General features: G+C 35.9%; 1 protein-coding gene across 1 annotated transcript in view; it reads left to right on the forward strand.

Annotated features, from left to right (window-relative positions):
- Window positions 1-4: 4 nt before the first annotated feature.
- Window positions 5-26,327, forward strand: part of ZFC3H1 (zinc finger C3H1-type containing) — a 57,364-nt gene continuing 31,041 nt past the window's right edge. Inside the window, exons 1-9 of the mRNA XM_037049440.1 lie at window positions 5-825; window positions 5,498-5,911; window positions 14,612-14,676; window positions 16,375-16,573; window positions 16,819-17,042; window positions 18,652-18,775; window positions 23,558-23,655; window positions 24,943-25,152; window positions 25,418-25,582. Coding sequence (XP_036905335.1) covers window positions 225-825; window positions 5,498-5,911; window positions 14,612-14,676; window positions 16,375-16,573; window positions 16,819-17,042; window positions 18,652-18,775; window positions 23,558-23,655; window positions 24,943-25,152; window positions 25,418-25,582 — 2,100 coding nt within the window. The 5' untranslated portion in view covers window positions 5-224. The remainder of the gene's footprint in view (window positions 826-5,497; window positions 5,912-14,611; window positions 14,677-16,374; window positions 16,574-16,818; window positions 17,043-18,651; window positions 18,776-23,557; window positions 23,656-24,942; window positions 25,153-25,417; window positions 25,583-26,327) is intronic.

Consider the following 26,327-nt stretch of genomic DNA (forward strand, 5'->3'; position numbering starts at 1 on the left):
AGCGGTGGAGCAAGGGGGCGCTAGGGTAGGGAACTGGGTTGCGACGGTCCGGCGAGGAAGAGCGGGGGTGCCGGGAAGTTGGGGAGCAGAGCCCTCTAGGTGTCCGAGTACGGTAAGGTCGCACCTGCGGAGCCTGTTAGAAAAGAAAGGAACCGAGGAGGAAGGCAGTTGTCGGGCGGTTCCCGGACGGAGGGCTAAGGTTGTGTGGAAGGCGCTGCTCCGGGATGGCGACCGCAGATCCTCCGGCCCCGGCCTCCAGTGGCTTCTCGCCCAAGGAAGAAGGGGAGCTGGAAGACGGGGAGATCAGCGATGATGATAACAACAGCCAGATACGGAGCCGGAGCAGCAGCAGCAGCAGCAGCGGCTGCGGGCTGTTACCCTATCCGCGGCGAAGGCCTCCTCACCCGGCCCGGGGCGGCGGATCCGGCGGAGGCGGTGGCTCCTCGTCGTCATCCTCCTCTTCTCAGCAGCAGCTGAGGAATTTCTCACGCTCGCGGCACGCGTCGGAGCGGGGCCACCTCAGGGGACACAGCAGCTACCGACCCAAAGAGCCGTTCCGGTCTCATCAGCCCTCCGTGCGGATGCCTTCGAGTTCACTGTCCGAAAGCAGCCCCCGGCCGTCCTTCTGGGAACGGAGCCACCTCGCCTTGGACCGTTTCCGCTTTCGAGGCAGGCCGTACCGGGGTGGCAGTCGCTGGAGTCGGGGGCGTGGAGGGGGTGAGCGAGGAGGCAAGCCGGGGGGCAGACCACCTCTGGGAGGAGGAGCGGGATCCGGATTCAACAGCAGTCAGAGCTGGCGTGAGCCCTCTCCACCTCGGAAGAGTTGTATCCTTAACGTGGCGGTCGGCCCTGGGTGTGTCAGTCAAGTTCCCTTTAACGTCATTGCTGTCATTACTCAGTCTGTGAGATGAGTAACTTTTCTGAACCACCAGAGCCGCTTGTTTGTTACTGTATCAGTATACTTAAAGTCAGTTCTTTGATAATTCCCACGTGTCACGCTGTATTGTTTTTAAAAAGTGCTTTATTGGGGACATTGCTTTTTAACCTTACCCCATCCTTTTTAACCTGACCCGTGGCTTGGGGCCACGCTAGTGAATGTAAGAGTTTAAAATCAGATTCGTAATAATACACCAGAAACCCAAGTTTCATTAGCATTTGTTTTTTTCCTGGTACAGAAACTTTCTATGGATTATTAGAGGGAGAGGACATACATAGTCAAATAATTGGGGGAATACCGTTCTTTTGTCATATTACACTTTGGTATTGTAAATTGCGGAGTTTCATTAGTCGTAATACTGCCGTTTTTATTTGCGACTTTATTTTTACCTTTATTTATGCTTAGCTTTTTAAAATGGGGGGGCATGTATTCACCAACTCTGTTAATTCATAGGTTTTGAATTCAGATATCTTATTAGAATACTTTACCTCCTCTATTTCTTATGTACACTTTTTGGACATTTCATAACTCTTGGTGCTGACATATGTGGGTCAAAGAGAAAAGAATAAACTTAACAGCATTTTAATTGTAACATGTTGGAAGCCACAGAGGTATATGGGAGAGTGGAGATTGTGGGGTTGAGAAGGAAAATAAGAACAAATCTGATTTTTGTTTTCTCTAAATTTATTCTTAGTTATCTTTAACATTCCTGAGTTTACTTACAATTTATGCTGAGGAATGCATCATGTAAAGTTTTGCTATTTTGAGATGGATTGGTAGAACTGTCTTGACTTAATCCATGATAGCTCCGTAAAAGTTTATTGACCACTTTTATTACTACATGCAATTTCTATGGTGTAATAATCTTTTAATGTATTTATCATGTATGAAACTTACATGTTGTAACGATATTTGTTTGGAGGACACTCAACATTTTTATAGAATACTTAGAGCCAAATGGTCTTTTTCAGATATCAAGGGGGCGAGATATAAAATATCTTTTATTTTATATCTTTTTCAGACATAAAAGGGGCGAGAATTGTTAGGTTTAGGTAAGAAGTAGCAACTTCTGGTGGTATTGCCTTGCAGAAACTCATTTCTGCAACCAAAAGTTGGGTTAGGAGCATTCCAGGGTTGTTTCAGAGAAAACCGTATAGGTATTTGACTTATAAATGACAGAAGATGTTCTTTTAATAAAGTTAGAAAATCTCTGCTGAAGATATTTATTAACCAAGGATTTGTTCATGATCAATTCTGAATCTAAAAAACAAAGGTATTTAAGCATAGGTATATATTTTTAAGAATAGAAAAGATGAAACTTGTAATTTGTGTTGGAGAGACAAACTTAAATGAATAATTAGTTTAACATAAAAATTCAAATTGAGGTATGTGAAGTATTATGGGAGCTCAAAATTTTTCTTAAGAAAAAATTTCTCTATAAGAGAAGTGGTTGATGAGTAGGAGGTTTGCCTCCCTCCTTCCTTTGATTTCCTTCTGTCCATTCATTCAATACCAATTTGGCCTCTGCCATATACCTTTATTAATCATCAAGTTCATACCTTTTATTAGTAAACAGGCATGTGATGTTGTGAAGAAATAGTACAGGAAGATATCCAGTCTGATTTCTATAGTAACTTAATCAGAAATGAGCTGTGTTGCTGTTTTTCTTTTCACAGATGCTGCATTTAAGAAAAGGCTGCTTGTTTTGATCCTCTGCTTGTTGCTTTTCTTGTGAAGTATTGTTAATCCCTTATAGAGGTTGTATTCTTTATAAGAATTTGTAAAGGAAAACAAAGTTTCCAGCCACTTTTGTATAATGTGAGCAAACAAAATTTGTGATACAACATTTTATTAATACAAATTCCTTTAAGACCAATATTGTACTCAGTTTAACACAGTACTCATATTTCCATTGTTGATTATAATAATGATACTTTTATTTTACAAATATTGCATTAAGGAAGAATAAGGGTTTTTCTGTGGCTCATTTTCATAATCCAGAAGTGAAGGAGCATAGATGCAGGTGGTTGGTATTTTTTTTTTAACTTCTTCTGTAGTGATTTAGGTATGCTAGATGTAGTTGAGAAGAAATGGAATAAACCAAATCCTATGGCTGCTTATTTTAGTACTTATTTTAATTCTCATTCATTTTTAAAAACTTTTTTGTAAAAAAGTTTATTGGTTTTTTAGGGAGAGAAAGAAAGAGAGAAAGTGATTTATTACTCCACTTATTTATGCAATCGTTGGTTGCCTGTATATGCCCTGACTGGGGAGCCAACCTGTAAGTTTGGCACGTTGAGACAGTGCTCTGACCAACTGAGCTACCCAGTCAGGCCATTGTCATTCATCTTTAATTTTTCTCATTGATATACACTTTGTCAGTCAATCTTAGTATATGTCTCTTTTGGATGACTAATGTTTTAAACTTTCAAATCTGATGAGAGTTAAAATATTAGGCCATTGTCTCTCATCAGTAGAAAGTCATTCTGTTTTCACCTGCAGTTGTAAAGGTTGACAGGAAGCTCTTCTTTTAAAGTACATTTCAGTCAGAAATTGCATTCTGGCCAGCTTAAAATTGAATCCTTCAAGTGTTTTATTTCTAGCTATTCTGTATAGACAGGTAGATTTCATTTACCCTTGAAGGTTAGTCAAAATCATAACTTAATTACTTTTCCTCATTTTTCTGTCCTTTTTTGTTAAGTATATTTATTGAATCTTTTCTCTTTACAAATGTTTCCAAGGTTATTTTTTTTTAATTACAGAGTTCTTGTCTTTAGATAGGTCCATTGAAAAGTGAAATGTAAATGCAAATAATTATAGGATTTATGTACAAAGAATACATAATAGAAGGGTGGGGGAGCAAATAATTCTCTGGCTTCACATAAGAAGTGACCTTTGAATTGGGGTCAGTTTGAAGAACAGAAAAACCTAGACCCAAAACTATGAATAAATTGTGATGAACAGGGAAAAGGTGCAATTGGAAAGGAAGTACAGGTCAAACCGTTAAGGCATTATACAAATGCCATTAAAAGGATTTTGGACTCTGGTGAGATACAACATAAGGGAAGAACTCTAACCAGATTTATATTCTTGATTAGCTGAGCAGGAGTAACTTGTGGGAGAATTCCAAATGTCTATTCACCAGACCAAGCTTCTTATAGTACGTAAAACTATGGGAGTGTACTAGATAGAGTGCTTGAAATAAAAAGAGAAAGCAGCTAAATAGAGCACGCTGGAGAGCACCATTATTGCAGGAGTTGGAGAGAAAGGAGTTATGAAGACCTGAAGGGGGAAAAAAGGTAGGGAAACAAATGAAAAGTAGAGTTGTGGAAGCCAAGAGGGAAGTGGTTTACAGTCTCTAATGCTGCAGAGATGTCAGGTAACAGGTGTTTAAAATCATGATGAATGAACTCAGCTAGCAGAAATCAGATTTCTTTTGGTTGAAGAGTAAGACAGGTAATGAGAAACTAGTGTTTTTTCAAGAAACCTGGCTCTGAAGAGGAGAGATCAGAAACCAGAGATTTACCAGAACAGTTTTGCTAGAACTATTAAGATGTTCGTTCAATTGTAATGCTTGTTTAGTTTCTAAAATACTTGGCAGTGATTCCCATTCTTGAATTGGTCACTAGGAAACTTTAAAATCTTTGCAAGTTGCTTGTCCTGCAAGTTACTAAACAGAAGAAACATTTGGTAACTATAATGCTGTATTCTAGCCAGTTCAAATAATCTGTATTAAAACCACATAAACTACATGTCTTTTCTCTTGTTAATTTGTGGGCTGGAGAAGTGAGGTGTAACAATTCTCATATGTATAAATTGTTTTGAATAAAAATTGTAGTTTGGAAGTTTGTAGCCATTTCCAAGAAAGAATTTGTGCTGTGTTTATCACTATGTTACAAAAGAAAATAGCAAAAGTAATTGTGTTACATATCCTTATCTTGAGGGGGAAATTAGTTTATAAGATACATTTGAATACTATTTAAATGTTTTATTTTTTGTTATATAACTGCCTTCATTGTGTTATGCTTATGTTGGATGTCAGTATACTTAATGAGGTCTAAGATTGTTATGCATAAGGTTTTTAAGCAAATGTTTCTTATTCATAAATCCGTCTTAATAATTCAGTGTTCATTTTTATCTCCATTTTGAAAAATTTGAGACATGAGAAGAAACTAAAAAGAAGAAACTTTTCTCCTGATTATCTGAAGTGTAAATTATCCACATCTGTGACAAACCATTCAGTTTCTCCCTTCCTTCAGAAAGAGTCTTTAACATCAGCTCATTATGGGCTTTCCTGATCTGCAGAACGAAAAATGTTACAACCTAACCAGGTGGATTATCTGTGGATACTATGGGTAATAACTGACAGTAGGATATTTGTTAAATTTGAAATATGGGCACAGAATGAAAGTGGGCACATATTAAATGGAATTTAGTAATTTTAAAATATCACTTCATGTTTCTTGAAAAAAAGGGAAACAATTCATCTATAACTTAATGTGTTTTTGTTAAATTAACTGGAAAATATTTGGAAACTGGTTTCCTTAATATGCTGTTCAGCCAAAAGTTTTGGAAGATCACCATCAAGAAAACAAAATTATTCATCAAAAAATGAGAACTGTGGGGAAGAAACCTTTGAAGATTTACTTTTGAAGTATAAGCAAATACAGTTGGAACTAGAGTGCATCAATAAGGATGAAAAACTGGCTTTGAGTAGCAAAGAAGACAACGTACAGGAAGATCCTAAAACGTTGAACTCTGAGGACCAAACAAGCATTGATAATGTCAGTATTATAAAGGACTCAGGTAAAGAAGTAGCTCCTGAGGAGAAAACACAGGTCAAAACTTTTCAGGCATTTGAATTAAAACCACTCAGGCAAAAATTGACTTTACCAGGAGATAAGAACCGGTTGAAAAAAGTTAAAGATGGAACAAAACTTTCCCTGAAATCTGACACTACTGAATCCAGTCAAGGTAATGGAATCAAACACTTAATTTAAGTAATGAGATTCTCTTTTTCTCTAAAGGGGTAACTATTTTGGTGCTTCATTGAAATGATTCTTATTTATCTGAATTCTTTTTGCGCTTTCTACATAGTCAAATTATTGAATGATGACATTTGTATTGTTCCAATCTAATCTTTTCTTTCTTTTTTTCTTTTGGCCTTACATGCCGGTCAGAACTTACAATACAATGTTCAATGTATGTAATAGTGGGCACCTTTGTTCCCTAACTTAAAGGGAGCGATTTTGACATTTATCATTAAATATGGTATTTGTTAGGTTTTTGTAGGTGTCCCTTGTTGGGTAAAGGAAGATTTTGTTTCTTTCCCCTATTGCTTGGTTGAAATTTTCAGCATGAAATGGATTTTGAAGTTTATATCTTTTATATCTTTTTTATCATTGACAAGAACATGCATCTAATTTTTCTCCCTTAATTTATTACTGTAGTAGATTATATTACCAGTAATTCATTTTGTAGTGTGTAACTACCCTTGTATATTTAGGATGAATCCAGCTAGTTCATGGTATTTTAGTATATCATGGATTTGGTTTGTTAATTATTTTTTTATGAAGGTATTATTTATATACAGTAAAATTTATTACTTTTAAGTGTGTACTTTTTTGAGTTTTGATCAATATAGGCAGTTAAGTAACCATTTCCAGCCACCAGTTAAGATATGGAACACTTCCATTGATTCCCATTGATTTCTCCATTCCAATTTGTAGTCAGTCTCTTACTTCCCAAACCCCTTAGCCCCCCTGGTGACTACTGATCTCTTTCCTGTCCTTTTAGTTTTGCCTTTCTGAGAATGTCATGTAAATGGAATCATACAGTTCATTGCCTTTTGATTCTAGCTTCTTTCACTCAGAACAGAGTATTTAAGATTCATTCATGTGCTTATATATATCAGTAGTTTATTTTTTTATTCCTGAGTGTTCTATTGTATGGCTGTGCTACAGTTTATCCATATCCTAGTTGAGGGACATTTGAGTTCTTGCAGTTTTGGGCAATTTAAAAACTTCAAAAATAGAGGTTTGCTAATGCTTTGTTTAGAATTTTTCATCTGGCTTCAAAGACTGAAATATTTTACCTTTCTTTTGCTTGCTAAGTTTTAGGATAAGGTCGTGATGCTCAAAATGAGTTGAGGAGTGGTTTCTCCTTTATTTTCTGGAATAGTTGAAGATTGGAATCATTCCTGGGATATTTGGTAAATCTTGCTAGTTAAAGTGTCTGGGCTTGGATGGTGTCTTTTTCCTGGGAAGGTTTTAAACTGTTGGCTGTTCATTCTTTCTATTTCTGGTAAAAGCAGTTCAGGTAAACTATACTCTGTCTAGTAGTGTGTCCTTTTCCTATAAGTCATAAAGTTTATGAAAATTATTCTTAAACATCTCTTGCCTTTTTCCAATTATCTGTAGCATTTATAAATTGAACCTTTCCCCCTTTTTCAATTTCCCCAGAAATAAGTCCGTAGCTTTTAAAACTCAGTAGGTTTTGGCCTCTCCTATTAAGATCATTTTGGGCTATGAACTTTCTACTTTGGCAGCATCTGTGTAAATTTTTAAAATTCAATTCTGAATATCTTCTAATTTTCCTTTTTCTTTGACCTGTAGGCTATTTGAAAGTGTGTTTCTTAGCTTCCAAACATGTAGGTTTTCCAGATTTATTTTTTGTTACTCATTTCTAAGTCAATTACATTGTCAGAGAACAAGATCTATAAAATACCAGTCTTTTGAAATATTTGTATAGACTTGCTTTATTGTTTAGCATGTGATTGATTTTTAGAATTGTACGGCATGTGTTTGAAAGCAACATATATATTGTTAGATCAAGCTTTTTGTTTTTCCTTTACTTTTTGATCTCCTTTATCAATTACTGAGAGGTTTGTTAAACTCTGCCATTATGATAGTAGATTTCTGTTTTTGCTTTAAGTACTTGGAAGTTGAAGAATTGATGATATTCTCAGAAACACTACCCATATTTTTGCCTAAAAAGATGTTTTGTTCATATTAATAGCCACTTTTTCTCTTGGTAAGTGTATATATGTGTGTTTATGTATGCCTTGTATATTATTTTGCATTCTTTCAGTCTTTCTGTATCCTTGTGTCTCAGATGTCACTTGTACATAGTATAGAGGTAGATTTCATTTGTAATTTGAAATTACAAATGAAAGGCTTGTCTGTCCTTTAAATAGAACATACAGTTCATTCACATTTTTTCCTAATGATATTTGGATTTATTTCCTTTTGGTCCTTTTTTCTTTCTTGATTCTTGATTTTTTTTATTATAATCTTTTTTCTTTTACTAGTTTGGAAGTTAGTTACGAAGTTTCTGTTCTCATATTGGTTCCTCTTGGAGCTGTAACATGAATTGTTATCAATATTTAAAATCAGTCAAGGTCTTTACCTTCTCCCTGATATACAAGGACCAGTATTTATCTAGCTTTATCTATTTGGCAATTTCTTGGCACACTCTTCAATGTCTAGAGTCACGTATGCTTAAATACATTTAAAGAATTTCCTTTAATGTGTTTGTTGGATGGAAAAGTTATTTCTGTGTGCCTGCTTTTAAACGACAATTTTCCTAGGTTTAGAATTCTAGGTTGGTTAATTACATTCTCAGTATACCGGAGATATTTTTGGCTACCATAGTGGATTTTGAACAGTCACCTATTTTAATAATTTCTAGTTTGAAGGTAATCCATCTTCTTTCTCTGGTTGCTTTAAAGGTCCTATTTTTGTCTTTGGGATTGTGTAGTTTAACTGTAATGTGTGATTGTAGTTTTTTTTTTTATTTATCCAGTTTGGAATACATTGTACTTTTTGTTTTTATTGATTCTGAAAATCTATCATCTCTTAAAATACTGTTCCATTCTCTTTTGAACTGTGTGTAGATGTATATTATATTAAATCATCTCACTTTATCTTTGATGTCCCTTAATTTCTCTTAAGTTTCCATCTCTATAACTCTGCTACATTCTGGGAAATTTCATTTGCTCTGTCTTTCATTTCTCTGATTCTCTCTTTATCTGTATTTGATCAGCCTTAAGCCCACCTATTGATTTTTAAATTTTAGTAACAGGTTTTATTTTAGGCTTTTATATTTTGTTTTAAAATAACCTGGTTCATTCTTCTTAACTTTCTTCTCTCAGCTTGTTTATTCAAATGTATCTTTATTTCTTCAAACATGTTAATCATAGGTTTGTTTCTTCCCTTTACCTGCTAATTTCCTGTATCTGAGGTCTTTGTGGGTCTGATTTCTGATGTTTGCTGTCTCTGCTGGTTCTTGTTTTTGGTACCTTTTCCTCCTGAACACATAGTGATTTTTTGTTGTTGTTTGAATGAGGTGCTTATTTTTCTTTGAACTTTTTGGTGGGAATATTTTGTCTGGCACAAATCTCCAGAGAGGGTTTGCTTTTGCTGCTCTCGGGCAACCTAAGTAGACTTTTGCTTTTGGACCACTTTATTTTTGAGGTTTTCAGGGTCATAGGGTATAAATTTGGTTGCAGACCTGAGTGATGACTGATTTTGGTTGCACATTCTCAGGGACTTTTTTCCCCTTCTCTTCAATGAAATACCATGATTCCAGACAAGTAGCTTAGAAAAGTATAACCCAGTGGGATAGAAAAGGCACGTATAAATATCATAGACTATGATAAAGATTTGTGTATGAAAGCCTGCAGTAACACAGAGAAAGGATAAAAAATCCCCACCTGAATTTAGGAAGTTTTTCATAGTGATGGAAATGTTTGATATGTGTCCTTAAAAATGGTCTTTTCCACTTGGGAAGTCAGATGAACCAAATGAACAGACGAAGTCAGAGATTTTTTAAAGGATATTGGGATTATGGGTGCATTGTGGGCTATATTGTATGTTTCTAGAGGTGGTTGGATATGAATTTATGAAAGCATAGGTGAGATTGATTATGAAGGGTCTTGACTGTCTTGCTAAAGAATTTAGATTTTTAAAAAAAATCAGCTGGACAGTCAGATGTTTTTAAACAGGAAAATGATGTGATCAGATGTCTGTTTTAGAAAAATAACTAGCAGCAGTGTGAAGAGGTATTGGGGGAAGACCAAAAAGAATAAAATTTATCTGAATCAATAAGTCACAGTTTTTTTACTCAGGCATTCTCTCCTCCAGTCTTCAGCAAAACTCTCAGCTTTGCAATCAGACATTTAATTGGGTCAGCTTTTTCCCCCTTTTCTCTCAAACAACTCTTCTAAACCTTCATCATCATTTTACATGCTTTTACTCAGCCTTTATCTCTGTTGTCAGCCTATGAGGTTGCCTCCTGTTTTAGCTTCCAGCGTCTCACTTCCTGACTGTAAACTTATATCCATACTGATTGCTACTTATGTTCTTCCACTCGGAGGAAGTGGTGACTTTCTTCTTGTTTATGGCCATTTTGTTTTAACCTGTATTCCTGGTTTTAATTTTTCCCGCCTTCTCTGGGACCTTATTCCTTCTGTTTATTTTGACTCATCTTTAGCCACTTCCTCATAATGGGTTTATTATAAACATATTTTAGGCCCTGGCTGGTGTGGCTGAGCAGATTGAGCGCTAGCCTTCAAACTGAAAGGTTACACATACCAGGTCTCCAGGTGGAGGTGTGTGAGAGGCAGGTAATCAGTGTTTCTCTCCTTCTCTTTCTCCTTTCCTTCTCCTCTGCACACAAAAAATAAATAAATACTTATTTATTTTAAAAAGAACATTTTAGTGTTTTATTCCAAAATTTGAACATTCCCTCTTCCCCATTCTGCATTCTCCCTTAACTTGTCTTTTCAACCAGACTTCCGGAAAGAGCCTGTGCTGACTCTTTTCAGTTTACCTCTTATGCTTTCTTTCTTTTTTTTTAAAGATTTTATTTATTTATTTATCTTTAGAGGGGAAGGAGAGAGGGAGAGAAACATCAATGTATGGTTGCCTTTTGTGCGTCCCCTGCTGGGAGTTGGCCTGCAGGGAACCAGCCTGCAACCCAGGCATGTGCCCTGACTGGGAATTGAACCGCGATTCTCTGGTTCGCAGGCCCGCGCTCAATCCACTGAGCTATACCAGCCAGGACCTCTTATGCTTTCTTAATCCAACACAGTCTCTTTTCTACCCCTACCATAAGACTGAAACTACTCAATGGTGAGGTTACTTTGAGCTAATTGCAAAATTCATTTTTCATTGTATTCATTTTTTCACTTTATTCTCTTACTCATTCAAAAGTTAATGGAGCACTTTACTGCAGGCTTTTGGAAATACATCAGTGAACAAAATAGGGAATTATTTATGCCTTCATGGGCTTGAATTTTAGAAAGGGGGACTCTAAATAACAGAGAGAGAGAAACTATAGAAGGGTAGGGAGGATGGGGGTAGTTGGTACAGGTTGCAGTATTAATGGGGGATTAGGAAGCTTGAATTCGAAGGTGAGATCTTTAGAGGCATTGAAGATGGTGAGGAAATAGCCAAATGGATATTTGGGGGGTGATGTTTCTAGGCAAATAGAATAAATAGCTAGATCATTATTTCCTTTTCTTTTTATTTGCATCTTCTCCAGTATCATTTATCCTGTGTATACCCTCCTCCACCCACCCTAAAGCTATAATTTTCTAACTGGTCCTATTACCAGCATTACCTGGCAACTTGATAGAAATGCAGAATCTCAGGCCCTACCCCAGATCTACTGAGTTAGAAACTCTGGAAATGGCCACCAGCAATATGTAAATAATAGGCCTTCTTGTTGATTCTAATACTTGCTGATGTTTGAGAATCACTGAGCTAGAACAGCGATTTTCAACCTTTGTCATCTTATGGCACACAAACTAGTTGCTAAAAATCTGTGGCACACCAAAAATATATTTTTTGCTGCTCTGACAAAAAATAAATAGATATTTTAAATCATTCACACTGAACAACTATTTTTTAAGTTGATTTGAGAGAGAGGGGTAAAGAAAGAAAGAAATATTGATTTGTTGTTCCACTTATTTATGCATTCATTGATTGATTCTTGCGTGTGCCCTGAATGAGGATCGAATCCGCAACCTTGGCATATTGGGATGATGCTCTAACCAACTGAGCTACCCAGCCAGGGCCCAAATGGCTATTGATGTGTTGGCTGTTGTCATTTTTAAAAATTGAATATTCTAAGGGTAAAGAGGTCAGTGACTATCTACATAGTTAGATACTGCATGTTTTAAAAATTCCTGCAACCCACTGGTTGAAAATTGCTGAACTAGAATAATGACCCTAAGGCAGAAGGGTGCCTGGTATATTTGAGGAATAATGGGGAGGCCTGTGCCACTAAACAGAATGAGGGGGATGAATAGTAGGAGAGAAGAGGCCAAAGATGACGGGGATAGATCATATAGAGCCTTGTAAGAACTTTGGTTTTTATTCTGAATGAAATGGGGACTATTGCAGGGTCTTGAGCAAAGAACTGGAATAATTTGTTTTATATTCTTAAAGGATCACTCTTACCACAATGTTGAAAATATTCTACAGGGAGTAGACAGATCTATATTCAGTGATGTTTTTTTTTTCACTAATCTTGAAATATGGGGGTTTCTGTGATACCATACACCTGAAATTTTTAAAAACTGTCTGATTTTCCTTTTTTAAAAAATTATTTTTCCTTTGTAACAACAGTTGATGTCCTCGGTGTTCCGTTTTTTAAGGTGGTTTAAATAATTATGGTTTTTAACTACCACCATTATCTCAGTGACTGTCTTTATATCAGTTTAGGATACCATGGAATAATTTCTAAAATACTACATGGCTGCACAAGACCAATCTTCATTTTGGAAGTATTAAGAAGTGAAATAATTTTATTGTAGAGACACATAACATTGGTAGAATAGTGACTAACTATATGTTTGGTTTTAAACAATAACCTGCTTTTATCATCTTTGTGTAAAAATGGATTTATAGTCTAAAAATTATGGTTTGTGCTTGTTTTTAAGGTAGCATTGTGCTCATAAGTTACCTGCTAGCTTAATGGCTGCTTGTCTGTCTGCTATCTTAAAGGGAGGTGCTGCCACCTGTTATAGACAAGATAGAGCCTCATCAACTAACAGGCTTCTGATGTAGGAGAAAAGTTCAGTGCTTTCTACATTTATTATTAGAAGTCTGCTTATGACTTTATTTTTGGTGCATTTTTGTCTAACAATTTGTTACTATACTAGTGTTTTTTGAAGTATTATCAGTTTTGGTATGATGAGACATAAGCATTCCAAAAATCACTGCACTGCAAAATTGCACAATAAAAATGACAGGGTTTATGGACAAAATGAGTTAGAGAAACAACGTTCAAAAACTTCATCAGTGACACATGAAAAAAGATAGGAACCTAATAAAAATGGTAGTGTAGCTTTGCGAGTTACATAGGTAAAAAAAAGGCTTGAAATACTACTACAGTAAATGTCACTTTACCTTGAAAAAGGCCTTAACTGTGCGTGTGGGAATGGAAGGTTTCAGCTTATGAATTGTAAAGTACAACATGGAAGGTTTTCTGAAATTGAACAGTAGGCTGTAACACCAAATGTAGATGAGTGTGGTTAATAACATATACAGTAAACTGAAGTAGTCGGTAGATGCTCAAAGTGTAATGGGGTTCATGTATTTCCTACATGGCTCGGATAACCCCTGGGTAGTTTTCTGCAAACTGTTAGTGTTTGTTTCTTGGGGACAAATTGCATTTAAGCAAACATGAAGTTTGTGTTATGGTCAAATTATTTTCTAATATATCAGTCATGTTGCAACAAATTCACATTTCCAAAACAAGCCTTATAGTGAACTGACCTGACACAAAATTTGATGGTTGCCTTCTATTTACTTTGTCTAGGGTATTCATTTAGTAATTTCTCTATTTATTGAATTAATTGCCTATTATTTTTACCAGTAGGCCTTAAGCAATCAAGTTAGGATGTTTGAAACACTGATAGTTGGTACTTCGAGGGGAGAACCTAGGAGTTTAAACTTCAGTTGTGTCATCTTGAGGAAGGATTCTTTTAGTTTTTAACTTCATCTGTTTTAGCTACAAAAGTGTATCTCAATGCTGTTGAAAATGTACTGTAATTTTATTGTGTGATTTGTTGAGCCATCATAGATTAGATAGTATATAAGTAAGATTTTGTAAATACCTTCATCAGAAATCTGGGCCCAAGGCTAGAATTCTGGAAATATTATGTGGATGGATTTAATTTTGTTGCTGTTTAATCTACTTCTACTGATGCTTTTCTAGAAAAATAGATGACCGTTTCTTTATTGTATAAATCCGATATAATCTCTACATGTTGAAGTTGTTTCATTTAGAGGTCTGAATTAATAATCATCATTATGTTTTCAATGTGTATAATCTATTCGGTAGTGAAGCTTTGCTTCTTATCTACTCTATAGATTTGTTCTTATTTGAAATAATCATTTTTTAGTTTGGAAGTCATCAAAATTGGCTGTTAACTTATTATTTAATATTTTGAATCACTTGCCTTGTAACTTTTAGAAATGAGGCCAATATGAAAAGTTTGATCGATCTTTATTTTCTGTGACAACATTCTTTTGCTTGAGAGATTGAGAAAATGAGACCCTTAGTGAGACCCTTTAAAGTAATTAACCTAAGACATTATATTGTATTTTAAGTTGAGTGTAACTGTCTTTTAGAGTATTCAAAGTATGCTATTTTATTTTAAAGGATTAGAAGATAAAGAACAAAATTTAACAAGAAGACTTAGTGCTTCAGATATTCTATCTGAAAAGGTAAGATACTGCTGTGTGGGGTTGCATAGCTCTGTAAGGCTGATTGTCATACTGCTCTACTCTGTTCTTTTTTTAAAAAATATTTTATTTATTTTTAGAGAGAGGGGAAGGGAAGGAGAAAGAGTGGGAGAGAAACATCAATGTGTGGTTGCTTCTTATGTGTCCCCTACTGGGGACCCACCCTGCAACCAGGCATGTGCCCTGACTGGGAAATGAACCAGCGACGCTTTGCTTCACAGGCCGGTGCTCAATCCACTGAGCTATACCAGTCAGGGCTCCACTCAGTTCTTTTGAAAGGGAATTTCTGGCTTGCTTTTCACTAATTTCTTTCATCATTGCTTTTATCTTTATTTGGATATAAGTCTTAAGGATAAAAAAATCTGGAGAGACATCTTGGAATATTTTTCCACTGGGTTCAATTAAATTGTGATTAATTGAAGTGTTATTTATATCTTTATATCTTTAGATGGTCTCTTGTTTGTTTTTTGAAACTTTTAAAATTCATCCAGATTTTTCCCCCCCAATTTGGGGATAGAGTGGGGGATGTATGCTTTGTGGGAAAGCTTTGGAGTTAGGAAAACCTTGACTTGATATCCAGTTCTAGTTCCTCCTGTTAGCTTACTGATATTATATAAGCTATTTATTTAGTCTTTAGGTTGCCGTTATATTTTAGCTAAAATGTAGAGAAGTTAATTTGTAAAGTTATCTCAAAAAAGGTAGAATAAAAAAGTCAAGTTTTTTTAAATTGGAAAGAAACTTCTCAAATGTTTGCTCTGTATCTGTCTTCCTATTTTAGCTTCCCTGAAGCAAAGTCTTGGATGTTTAAAATACTTTAAATATTTAAACCTTCAGATGACTATCTGTAGGTTTAAGACATACATGTTAAAACATGTTCAAATATAAGCGAATCTTAAATATTTTTCTTTCAACATTATAAAATACATAGTTACAAAAGTTTGCAAATTTGCCCTGGCTGAATGGCTTGGTTGGAGTGATGTTCCATACACCAAAAAGGTTGTGGGTTCAATTCCTGGTCAGAGGATATACCTACATTCGATCCCCACTTGGGTTTTGTTGGAGAGGCAACCAGTTGAAGATTCACTTTCATGTTGATATTTCCCACTGTCTCTCTCTGTCTCTCTGTCTCTCTGTCTCTCTGTCTCTTTCTTCCTCTCTTAAAAAAAATCAATAAACTTATTTTCAGGTGACAATTAAAAAAATAAAAAAGTTTGCGAATTTGAATCTTGACTTTCAATGTACTGGTTTTCTGTATTACTTGTAAGGCTAGTAAATCACATGATAACAATTTCATTCTTCATTCCTTACCTCTCTTGGATTGGTTTTTCTTCTAGAGTTCTCTGGCTTCAGAGTTTTACTCTTTCTTATTTGGGAAACCAGGTTAAATGTTAATCTCTAACCCATAACTTTTCCTTTTTGGTGTGTCATCCTGTTTCATCAGTTGTACCCTTCCCCTCCAACCCTAGACACATATATATACTCAGATACTCTGTTTGCATTATAGGGACTAAATCAGGGTCTAGGGCTATGGGGTAAGTAATAAAGTTTCCTTATTTTATTTATATTTCCCTTCAAATATTTGCTTTAAACTAACTTTAAATTTTGATCAGGTAAAAGATTTGACTCGGTGAAATGTTTAAGGTCAAATAACTTACAATGCAGTGATTTCTTTTTTTAAAGAAACTTGGTGAAGATGAAGAGGAACTATCTGAATTACAACTTCGTCTTTTGGCTCTTCAGTCAGCCAGTAAAAAATGGCAACAAAAAGAACAGCAGGTGATGAAAGAAAGCAAAGAAAAGTTGACCAAGACGAAAGCTGTACAACAAAAAGTGAAAACCAGTACAAAAACACATTCAGCCAAAAAAGTTAGCACTACAGGTGATCATTTCTGTTCAAGTTTTAAAATTGATTTCAGTTATAAGTATTGTGTCTAGATTTTAATTCAGAAAGTTTTGAGTGTGGAGAATTATAAGGCCTTGAATGGAGGACAATCCTATGTTAACAGAATTGAGGAACAGCTATATATAATACTTAATGATAAAGAAAGCAATTTTTAAAGCTCTTGTTTTATTTATAAAATTCTAACTAATACATAATGATGTTTATGTATTTATCATTTAAAGCTAAACAGGCGTTGAGGAAGCAGCAAACAAAGGCATGGAAGAAACTACAACAACAAAAAGAACAGGAAAGACAGAAAGAAGAGGATCTGCGAAAACAAGCAGAAGAAGAAGAAAGAAGGAAAAGAGAGGAAGAAATCAGAAAAATTCGAGATCTCTCAAATCAGGAAGAGCAGTACAATCGATTTATGAAATTGGTTGGTGGAAAGAGGCGGTCAAGAAGTAAAGTAAGGGTGTCAACAATTAAAAAAATTAAGAAATGAAAGTAAGGAGTGCAAAAATATAAAATCAAAATATTCAAATTTAAGTTGTTTATGATCATATTTCATAAATTCAGACAATTGAGAAACAGATTTCTTGTGTTTGATACAGCTTGTTATGTAAATAACTTGGGAGAAGGAAAGGTAAGTTGTGATTGTGAATGAGTCTGTTGCAGTTATAAATATTAAAAATAGAAGAAATAAAGGACTTAAATTTATGGCTAGTAAATCCTACATTTCACTTTTCATCATTTTCTAGTTCGAAGAAAGTAGGATCACTAAATTAAAGTGGGCACTTATTCTAAAAATGGCTGTTATAAAGTAAGGGGAAGAAATCATTTATTCATTTTTCATAACTTAGTAATGTAGGATTAGAAGTGTCATGATTAATTAGTACAGACCATTTTAAAAAAAAATCTTTTATTCATTTATCTTTAGAGAGGAATGGAAGGAGAGAGGGAGAGAAATATCAGTGTATGGTTGCCTCTTGTGTGTCCCCCACTGGGAACTGGCCTGCAACCCAGGCATGTGTCTTAACTGGGAACCGAACCACGGTCCTTTATTTCGCAGGCCCGCACTCAATCCACTGAGCTACACCATCAAGGACTAGTACAGACTATTTTACAGACCATAGTACAAACCACATTTTACCATAGTAACAGACTTAGTGGCTATTTAGTTATCAAGCATTTGTGAGCCTTTAATATGTATAAATCATTGATAATGCCTGAATGACTCATTGTCTTTTTTATGGATGGTGTCAGGTACTATACTGGAAATTTAATATTAACCTAGTGCTATTATCAGTGGTAATTTTCAGAATTCTGTGCTTTGAGGCTACACTTGTGAATGTACTAATGAGGAACAGGGAGATATTAAGAGCTCTTTAATTCTTGGGAGTCAGGAGTTTCATTTCCTTAAGCAAGGAATTTATAAATATTCCTACTTTGAACTCCAAAAATCACTTTGTTAGAATCCTTTTTTAGCAAAAAGTATTGTATTTGCACATGGCTATTATATCTATCTGTGTAGGTTTTGCTAGTTTTCAGTTTGTTATAAACCATCTCTGTGAGTGAAACATTGTAAGAATACAAAAAGAAAATATGCAAACATGTCAACAAGGATTTCTAGTTTTCAGCTATTAATAATTTATAACTAAAATATTTATAGATTTTTTGAAATAATCTAAATATAGTTTTGATGACGTAACACTTAGATTTATTCATCTAGTTTTTTTATACAGAGAGAGCCCGTAAGTATTCAAGATTTTGGTGTTATCTTATTTTGTAGAGGAATAAGTGATTATTTAGTAGCTCAGTTAACTCTGGAGAATTTCATCTTTATAGATAGTCCTTGCTAGCTTCCATTTCCTGTCTGACAGTTATCAGCCACCTGTCATGTGCATTGAAATTTTTCAGATCAGATGTGATAGGCATTTGATTGCCTAACTGGATTATCATGAGTTTTGATAATGCACATGACATTTTAAAGAAAAATGGCTACTAATTGTTTCATACTTGGTAGCCTGAGAATATAGTAAGATAATGCTGTGAAACTAAACATCCTGTGTAATTAGTCTTCAGATCCTGACCTGAGACGATCCTTGGATAAGCAGTCTACTGATGGTGGAGGAGGCATTTATCAATATGATAACTATGAAGAAGTTGCTATGGACACAGATAGTGAAACCAATTCTCCAGGTATGAGCTAAAACTTAAAACATTTACATGTTCTATTTAATAACTATTAAATAGAAAATGGTCATGAAGCTCCCTAAAACCTTGAAAGAAATATGTAATTAATGTGAGATTTGTTAGTAGATTGTTCAGCCATAGAAATTATTTGGTGTTGTAACTACCTGGAGAACAAATCTCAAATTGTAATATTAACCTTTATTTCCAAATGGTTTTCTAAGTAGCATTTAAATAGAAAGGCTATTAAACTCTTAACTATTTGATCTAAAAAGTGAAGATTTTAAAAGCAGATGAGAACAGTGCTTTTAAAAAATGAACGAAGCTTTGACCTCTTAAGTATCTTTATATCTAGATATTTTGGATTTTAGTCAAAAGGATCTTTCTTGCTTTTAGACTTCCTTCTTCCTCCTTCCAGTGATGATACTTTGAGAGGGATGTGGAGAGGGAAGGTGATACTAGTGCCATCTCAGGGAAGACTGGTTAGAATGGTCAGGCCCTACATCACTTAGATTGCATATTCCAAGATGTGACAGTAACCTGGAGAGCGAGAGGCTTGCTTTAGTTGTTAATTCAGGGTGATTGGCTCTGAGGTACCTATTCTCAGTAATTAAAACACATGGGACTGAGGCAGACAACCACATGCATTTGACATTCAGAAGACTTACTTAAAAGAACATACAATCACTGTATTTCTCCCTGTGGCTATATTGTGAGACAAAATCAAACTAGAATCCTATATTAGTGTGTTTACACCAGAGACAAGACAAAAAATCTTTGATGTAGGTAATGTTTATTGTTTTTAAACTCATGTTTGATAATCTCATATATTTTGGTTTTTTTAAAGGTTTTATTTATTTATCTTTAGAGAGGAAGGGAAGGAGAGAAGGAGAGAAATATCAATGTATGGTTGCCTCTCATGAGTCCTGCTGGGAAATGGCCTGCAACCCAGACATGTACCCTGACTGGGAATTGAACCGCGATTGTGTGGTTTGCAGGCCCGCGCTCAATCCACTGAGCTATACCAGCCAGGGCAATCATATATTTTGTTTTTAATTTAACTCTTTTTTGTCAATCTTTTTTTATATTTCTAAGTTCTTAGGTGATTCATAGTAGTTCCCAAGTATTGAGAATACTTTTAATACTCTATATTTCCATATAACAACACTATTCTATACTCTTAAAAGAATTTTTAAAAATATTATAGAGGTTATATTCTGTACCCTTTGTCAGATTTTAACTGTTTCATGTTCTCTAGAGATATTTGTATTTTTGAGAAGTAAAATGTTCTAAATGCCAGTGTCTGTTGAAATGGTATCATTAGGCCAAAAGTCAACCCCATGCACATCATGTGGGTAATATCCGTATTGAGTTGAGACAACTGGGACAAAGAAGGAACATTAGATTTCTCTAAGGTTGTATCATTATTGGGTAGCAAGAGTAGTCTGAATTTGCCATATTTTGAAACCACTGAAAGTAAAACGCACATTTATTTTTATCTGCTGCCAAAGAAGACTTGCTAACAATGTAACTGAGATATATCAGTAACTATTTAAGAATTATTAAAATATGGAATTAAGGCCAAGATGGAGGAGTATGTAGAAACACTACACTTCCTTGTACAACCCAAAGAAGGATAACAGCCAATTTAAAAACAAAAAGCATGGACTTCCGACAAGATGGAGGCGTAGGTGAAAACACTGTGCCTCCTCTCACAACCAAGTTTAAAGTCAACAAAGTTTCAGTAACAAAAACGCAGCCAAAACACAAAAACTTGAACTATATGAAAGTCCGACAACAACGAACCATTCACCCAGACCGGTAAGAGGGGCAGAGCCAGGAGCGGAGCATGGTCCGGCAGGAAAGATCCCCTGACCCAGGTACGCAGACAGCCGTGGGCAGATCCCAGGTGTGGGGTAGCAACAGGCAGATGCAGCGAGGGCACAAGGCAGCAGGTTGACGACGGTCACACATTCGTGCTCAGGTAGACCAGCGAAGGAGTGAGCAGTCAGACAGGCCACGCAGGCCCCAGCAGTGGGAAGCAGCAGAGGGGACCGCCATTGCCCCTCTCTGACCCTGCCCTCACATACAGCGTCACAACCCAGCAATTGTGTTGCCCTGCCCTGGAGAACACCTAGGACTTCACTCCTCATACGTAACAGGTGCAAACAGACCAAAATATAGCTCAAGAAGAACTCAAAGCCCCGGAGCCTATAATTCTAAGCAACCAAGAAATAGCCAACCTATTAGATGCATAGTTCAAAACACTATTCGGTGATCAGGATGCTCATGTAACTGGTCAATTTTAGTCACTAATTAGAGGAACAAATGAAGGCTAAATTAATTGACATGAAGGGAAATGCACAGGAAACCAATAGTGATGGAAAGGAAACTGGGACTCAAATCAAAGGAGTGGACCAGAAGGAAGAAAAAAAAATGACCAAACAGAAAAGAGTGAAGAAACAAGAATTCAAAAAAATGAGGAGAGACTTAGGAACCTCCGGGACATCTTTAAACATTCCAACATCCAAATTATAGGGGTACCAGAAGGAGAAGAGGAAGAGCAACAAGTGGAAAACTTATTTGAACAAATAATGAAGGAGAACTTCCCCAATCTAGCAAAGGAAATAGACTTCCAGGAAATCCAGGAAGCTCAGAGTGTCCTAAAGAAGTTAGACCCAAGAAGGAACACACCAAGGCACATCATAATTACATTAGCCACGATTAAGATGAAGGAGAGAAGCAGCAAGAGATAAGGGGACACTCCCTACAAAGGAGTTCCCATCAGACTGTCAGCTGATTTCTCCAAAGAGACCTTGCAGGCAAGAAGGGACTGGAAAGAAGTATTCCAAGTCATGAAATCCAAAGATCTACATCCAAGATTGCTCTATCCAGCAAAGCTTTCATTTACAATGGAAGGGAAGATAAATTACTTCTCAGATAAGGTCAAGTTGAAGGAGTTCATCATCATCAAGCCCTTATTATCTGAAATGTTAAAGGGACTTATATAAGAAAAAGAAGATAAAAAATAGGAACAGTGAAAGGATAGCAAACTCACAGTTATAAACACCCATACCTAAAACAAAAGCAAACCAAGAGGACAGCTAGATCAGGAGTGGAACTATAGAAATGAAGAACACATGGAGGGTTAGCAACAAGGGAGTGGGAGGAGGAGAAGGAGGGAGAAGGTACAGAAAATACGTACCATAGATGGTAAGTTGAAAATAGCGGGGAGGGCAAGAATAGTAGGGGAAATATAGAATCTAAAGAACTTGAGGCACGTGGTCATAAACTAAAGGGGGGAATGGTGAGGGAGGGGGTGTGCAGGGTGGAGGGGAGTGAAGGGGGAGAATTAGAACAACTATAATGGCATAATCAATAAAATATATTAAAAAAATAAAAACAAAAAGCAATCAGAACTGCCAGAAAATCAGACTGCATGGAACTCAGACAACCGAAGAGTTAAAGAAACATTCATCTAGACCTGTAGGAGGGAAGGGTGGTGACTGGCTGGTGGAGAGGATGTGGGGTAAGGAGGCATACTGCATGGACTAGAGTAGGGGCTGGCTGACTGAGAAACTAAAGACTGAAAACTGCTGGCTGTAAAAACTTGCGGGGGTTGTGAAGATGAGAAAAACTTCCAGTCTCACAGGAGAATCTGTTGGAGAGGACCACGGGATCCTAGAAGGGCCCAGTTTACTTGTGGGAGTCCAGAGAAGTGATGGAAAGTGGGGCTAGAGTGGAGCAAGGGGTCTTATTCCCTCTCTGACTCCTCCCCTAAAAACTGCACCACAACGCAGCAAACAGGGCTGCCCCCGCCCTTGGGAATGCCTAAGGCTCCACCCCTTACAACATAATAGGTGTGTCCAGACAAAGAAATGTGGCCCAAATGAAAGAGTAAATCCAAACTCCAGGAAAAGAACAGAGCAATGAGATATACAACCTGTCAGATCCAGAGTTCAAAACACTGGTAATCAGGATATTTACAGAAATGGTTGAGCTCAGTTGCAAAATGAAGGAAGAAATGAAGGCTATACAAAATGAAATAAAGAAAAATATACAAAGAACCCACAGTGAAGGGAAGGAAACTGGGACACAAATCAAAAATTTGAAACAGAGGAAGAAATAAACATACAACTGGAACAGAATGAAGAAATGAATTTTAAAAAATGAGAAGAGGCTTAGGAACCTCTGGGTCACCGTCAGGGGGGGGCAGGGCAGGGGGGGGGAATGGGACAAATGGAATAGCATACTCAATAAAATACTTTAAAAATATTAAAATGTGAATAGTGTAGACTATTGATTAAACACATTAAGTAATTCTTTTCATTTCTTGTCCTATTTGCTTTCTATACAACTTAAGTAGTCCATTTCTTTATTTTCTTTGTTCTGTTTGAAGGGTGGAATGGAGTTTCACTATTTTCCTTTAGTTAAAGCACTTTAGTTCAGGGGAATTTTTTGTTTTATTGCTTAAAAAGTATATTTGTAAAAAAATATGTTTTGAGCCTTTCCTGCTCTATTCTGTTTTCATCATTAGGTGAAAATTAGAACAGATTGAAGAGTTTTGAAGGAATAACGTCAGCTTAAGTTGATGGGTGACTTTGTGATAACATAAAGATAATTTTAAATAGGTGGAAGTGGTTTCTTGGAGGTACAGATTTTATTAGAGATTAATAAAGTCTAATTTGCACTCTATCTAGATACATTTGTATTCGCCAAACATACTATACATTTAGCTTACTTACATTGAAATATTTCTGTTAGTAAACTCTTAACAAAATTTCTTTACAGCTCCTTCACCAGTGCAACCACCATTCTTTACTGAATGTTCATTGGGTTATTTTTCTTCAACGCCATCTATTGCTTTGCCTCCACCACCTCAGGTTTCTGTAAGTGAGAATTGATGTTATTTCTAAGAAAATTGATTGCTTTGTGTCATTTCTAATGTGTTTTGAAAAACTGGCATGTAAGTAACAGATGGTTAGGTATGAAGAGATCTTAAAAAAAAAAACCAATTCTTTACCAAAATCAGTAGCTATGAAATCTATGGACTAAGCAGTTGATTATTTACTGGCAGGCTATTCATTTGGTAGGCTTTTTTTAAAGGGGAAAAAAAAAGGACACTGTGGAATCACAAAGTCAAAGTCATTTTTGGATTCAGAGATCCTAGAGACCAAACTGGATCTTTGTTGATAGGTTAGAGGGAATCTTGCCATTTCTCAGTCCCTAGGTAGACATCTGGTGTAGACATCTGGTAGACATCTGGTGTCCACCTAGGAAGTTTAAGATGAGAGGAATATTAGAGCAGAGAATGAGAGAAAACATTTTTCTTTTTTCCTTGAACTGTTTTAAATGGCAAGAGTAGTAATGCTGGAAGGTCTTTGAAGCAAAAGTATATTTAAATTCAGAAATTTGGGTAAAATTAGTTTTCTTTATAAGGTACTTTCTAACAAGCGATTTCACAAGAATTTAAAAGGGTAATGGTAAGTGTTACTGACATTTGTTTCTTAAAATACTCTGGACTATCCATTTTTCAGAATTCTGGTTCCTAATTCTTTTATTTATTTAATTTTTTAAAAGATATTTATTTATTTATCTTTAGAGGGGAAGGGAAAGAGAGAGGAAGAGAAACATCAGTGTATGGTTGCTTCTCGTGCATCCCCTGCTGGGAACTGGCCCCTGCTGGGAACTGGCCTGCAACCCGGGCATGTTCCCTGACTGGGAATCGAACCACGATTGTCTGGTTTGCAGGCCCGCACTCAATCCACTGAGCTATAATTCATTTATTTTTATGCAAACATCACGTTCTCAGTTTTTCAGTATCTTTACTTGTTTTCAAGTAGTCATCTAGAGGAATAGACCTTATAAAATTTGATTTTTATATTTTTTAGAGTTCTAAATAGAGATAAGAATGGGAGTGGAGAAATTTGTATAATTATCTTGAAGTTTGTAAATTAAATGTTTCAGATACTGATTTTATTTTTACAAAAATTATATTTTTCATGCTGAATGTTTAATTCTGGGAGAGTTTTTGAGGTTTATAATATATGTAAGCTTACAGCTAAAATAGTGACCTAAAACTTACCTTTTGCTTGTTTAATGATGCTCCACAGATAAGCATTTGGAATTGGTAAAATTTGCATTGTAATTACTTTTTCTTTTTGGAAAACAACTAGTCTTTGCCACATTTGAGCCAGCCTTATGTGGAAGGCTTGTGTGTTTCTCTGGAACCTCTACCTCCTGTACCACCTTTACCACCTCTTCCACCTGACGATCCAGAACAGCCTCCAAAACCACCTTTCGCAGATGAGGAAGAGGAGGAAGAAATGCTGCTAAGAGAAGAGCTACTTAAATCTCTAGCCAATAAAAGAGCTTTTAAACCAGAGGTAATTTAGATACCTGATCCGCTAGGTGGTGCTCATGAGCTTCAGTTTTAGATTGGAGTACTCTTCTCTCATTTGTAATTTTGGGGGCTTTTATAAATCAGGTATAACTATGATACTCATTTGCTCAAGATTTTTAAAGGTGACGGATTTCTCTTCTCCTCTCCTCTCCTCTCTTCTCTTCTCTTCTCTTCTCTTCTCTTCTCTTCTCTTCTCTTCTCTTCTCTTCTCTTCTCTTTCTTCTCACATTTGTTTCTTCCCTATTTAGGAAACATCCAGTAATAGTGACCCACCTTCACCTCCAGCTCTGAACAGTTCACAGCCAGTGCCAAGATGTAATCTTTCAATAGTCAGTATTAATACAGTATCTCAGCCTAGGATACAGAATCCAAAGTTTCACAGAGGACCTCGTCTTCCACGAACTGTCATCTCGGTAAAAACAAATGAAAAATTTAATCCTATTTTTATTGAGACAGGCTGTGAGAAATTTGTATGCAATTTCACTGTCTCATTCTGCACGTTCTTGTTCTTCTGTATGTACATATGCATTCATATGTAAATACAAATTTATTAGTGAAATAGGAGAAGCTTCTTCATGTACAGAAGGGTAGAGTTTATGATAATGTTTGGGGGGAAGCATTATATTCATCAGAATAGTATGGTTTTCTCTGCCATTTCCTCAAGTTTTTTCTATGTAAATTGGTCCATTCAAACTTTCTGTCTATTCTATAGTTAATTTTAGCAAAGCATATATTTTTACATTGCTCATTAGTTATACATTGCTTATATTTTTTCAATTAATAACTATACTGTAAGAATTTATGATGTTTATTAAGGAGATGAAATGACAATATTTTTTGGTCTTATTTTCTAATGGCTTCAAAGTAAAATATATAAATGGGAGAAAATGAAGTTAAAATCTTGCCTCCGTTAAGGAAACCAACTTTGGCTACTTAACCTTTATATATAACTGCAAAAGCCAAACAGTTTTTAAAAATTATTTAGAATTACTAATTTTTACTTTGGTTGTAAGAGCTAATTTAAGATAACATTATGGTTCTTTATAGAAAGTTGGATAAAATAAAACAATATCGAAGGTGATGATAGTGGTGTCTTTAAAGACTGAGAATATTCAATATTGTATGTTTTTGGCATGTAACCAGTATTGCTAGAGTGGG

Source organism: Sturnira hondurensis, unplaced genomic scaffold, assembly GCF_014824575.4.
Source record: "Sturnira hondurensis isolate 20B ecotype Veracruz unplaced genomic scaffold, ASM1482457v3 Scaffold0006496, whole genome shotgun sequence".
Classification (NCBI taxonomy): domain Eukaryota; kingdom Metazoa; phylum Chordata; class Mammalia; order Chiroptera; family Phyllostomidae; genus Sturnira; species Sturnira hondurensis.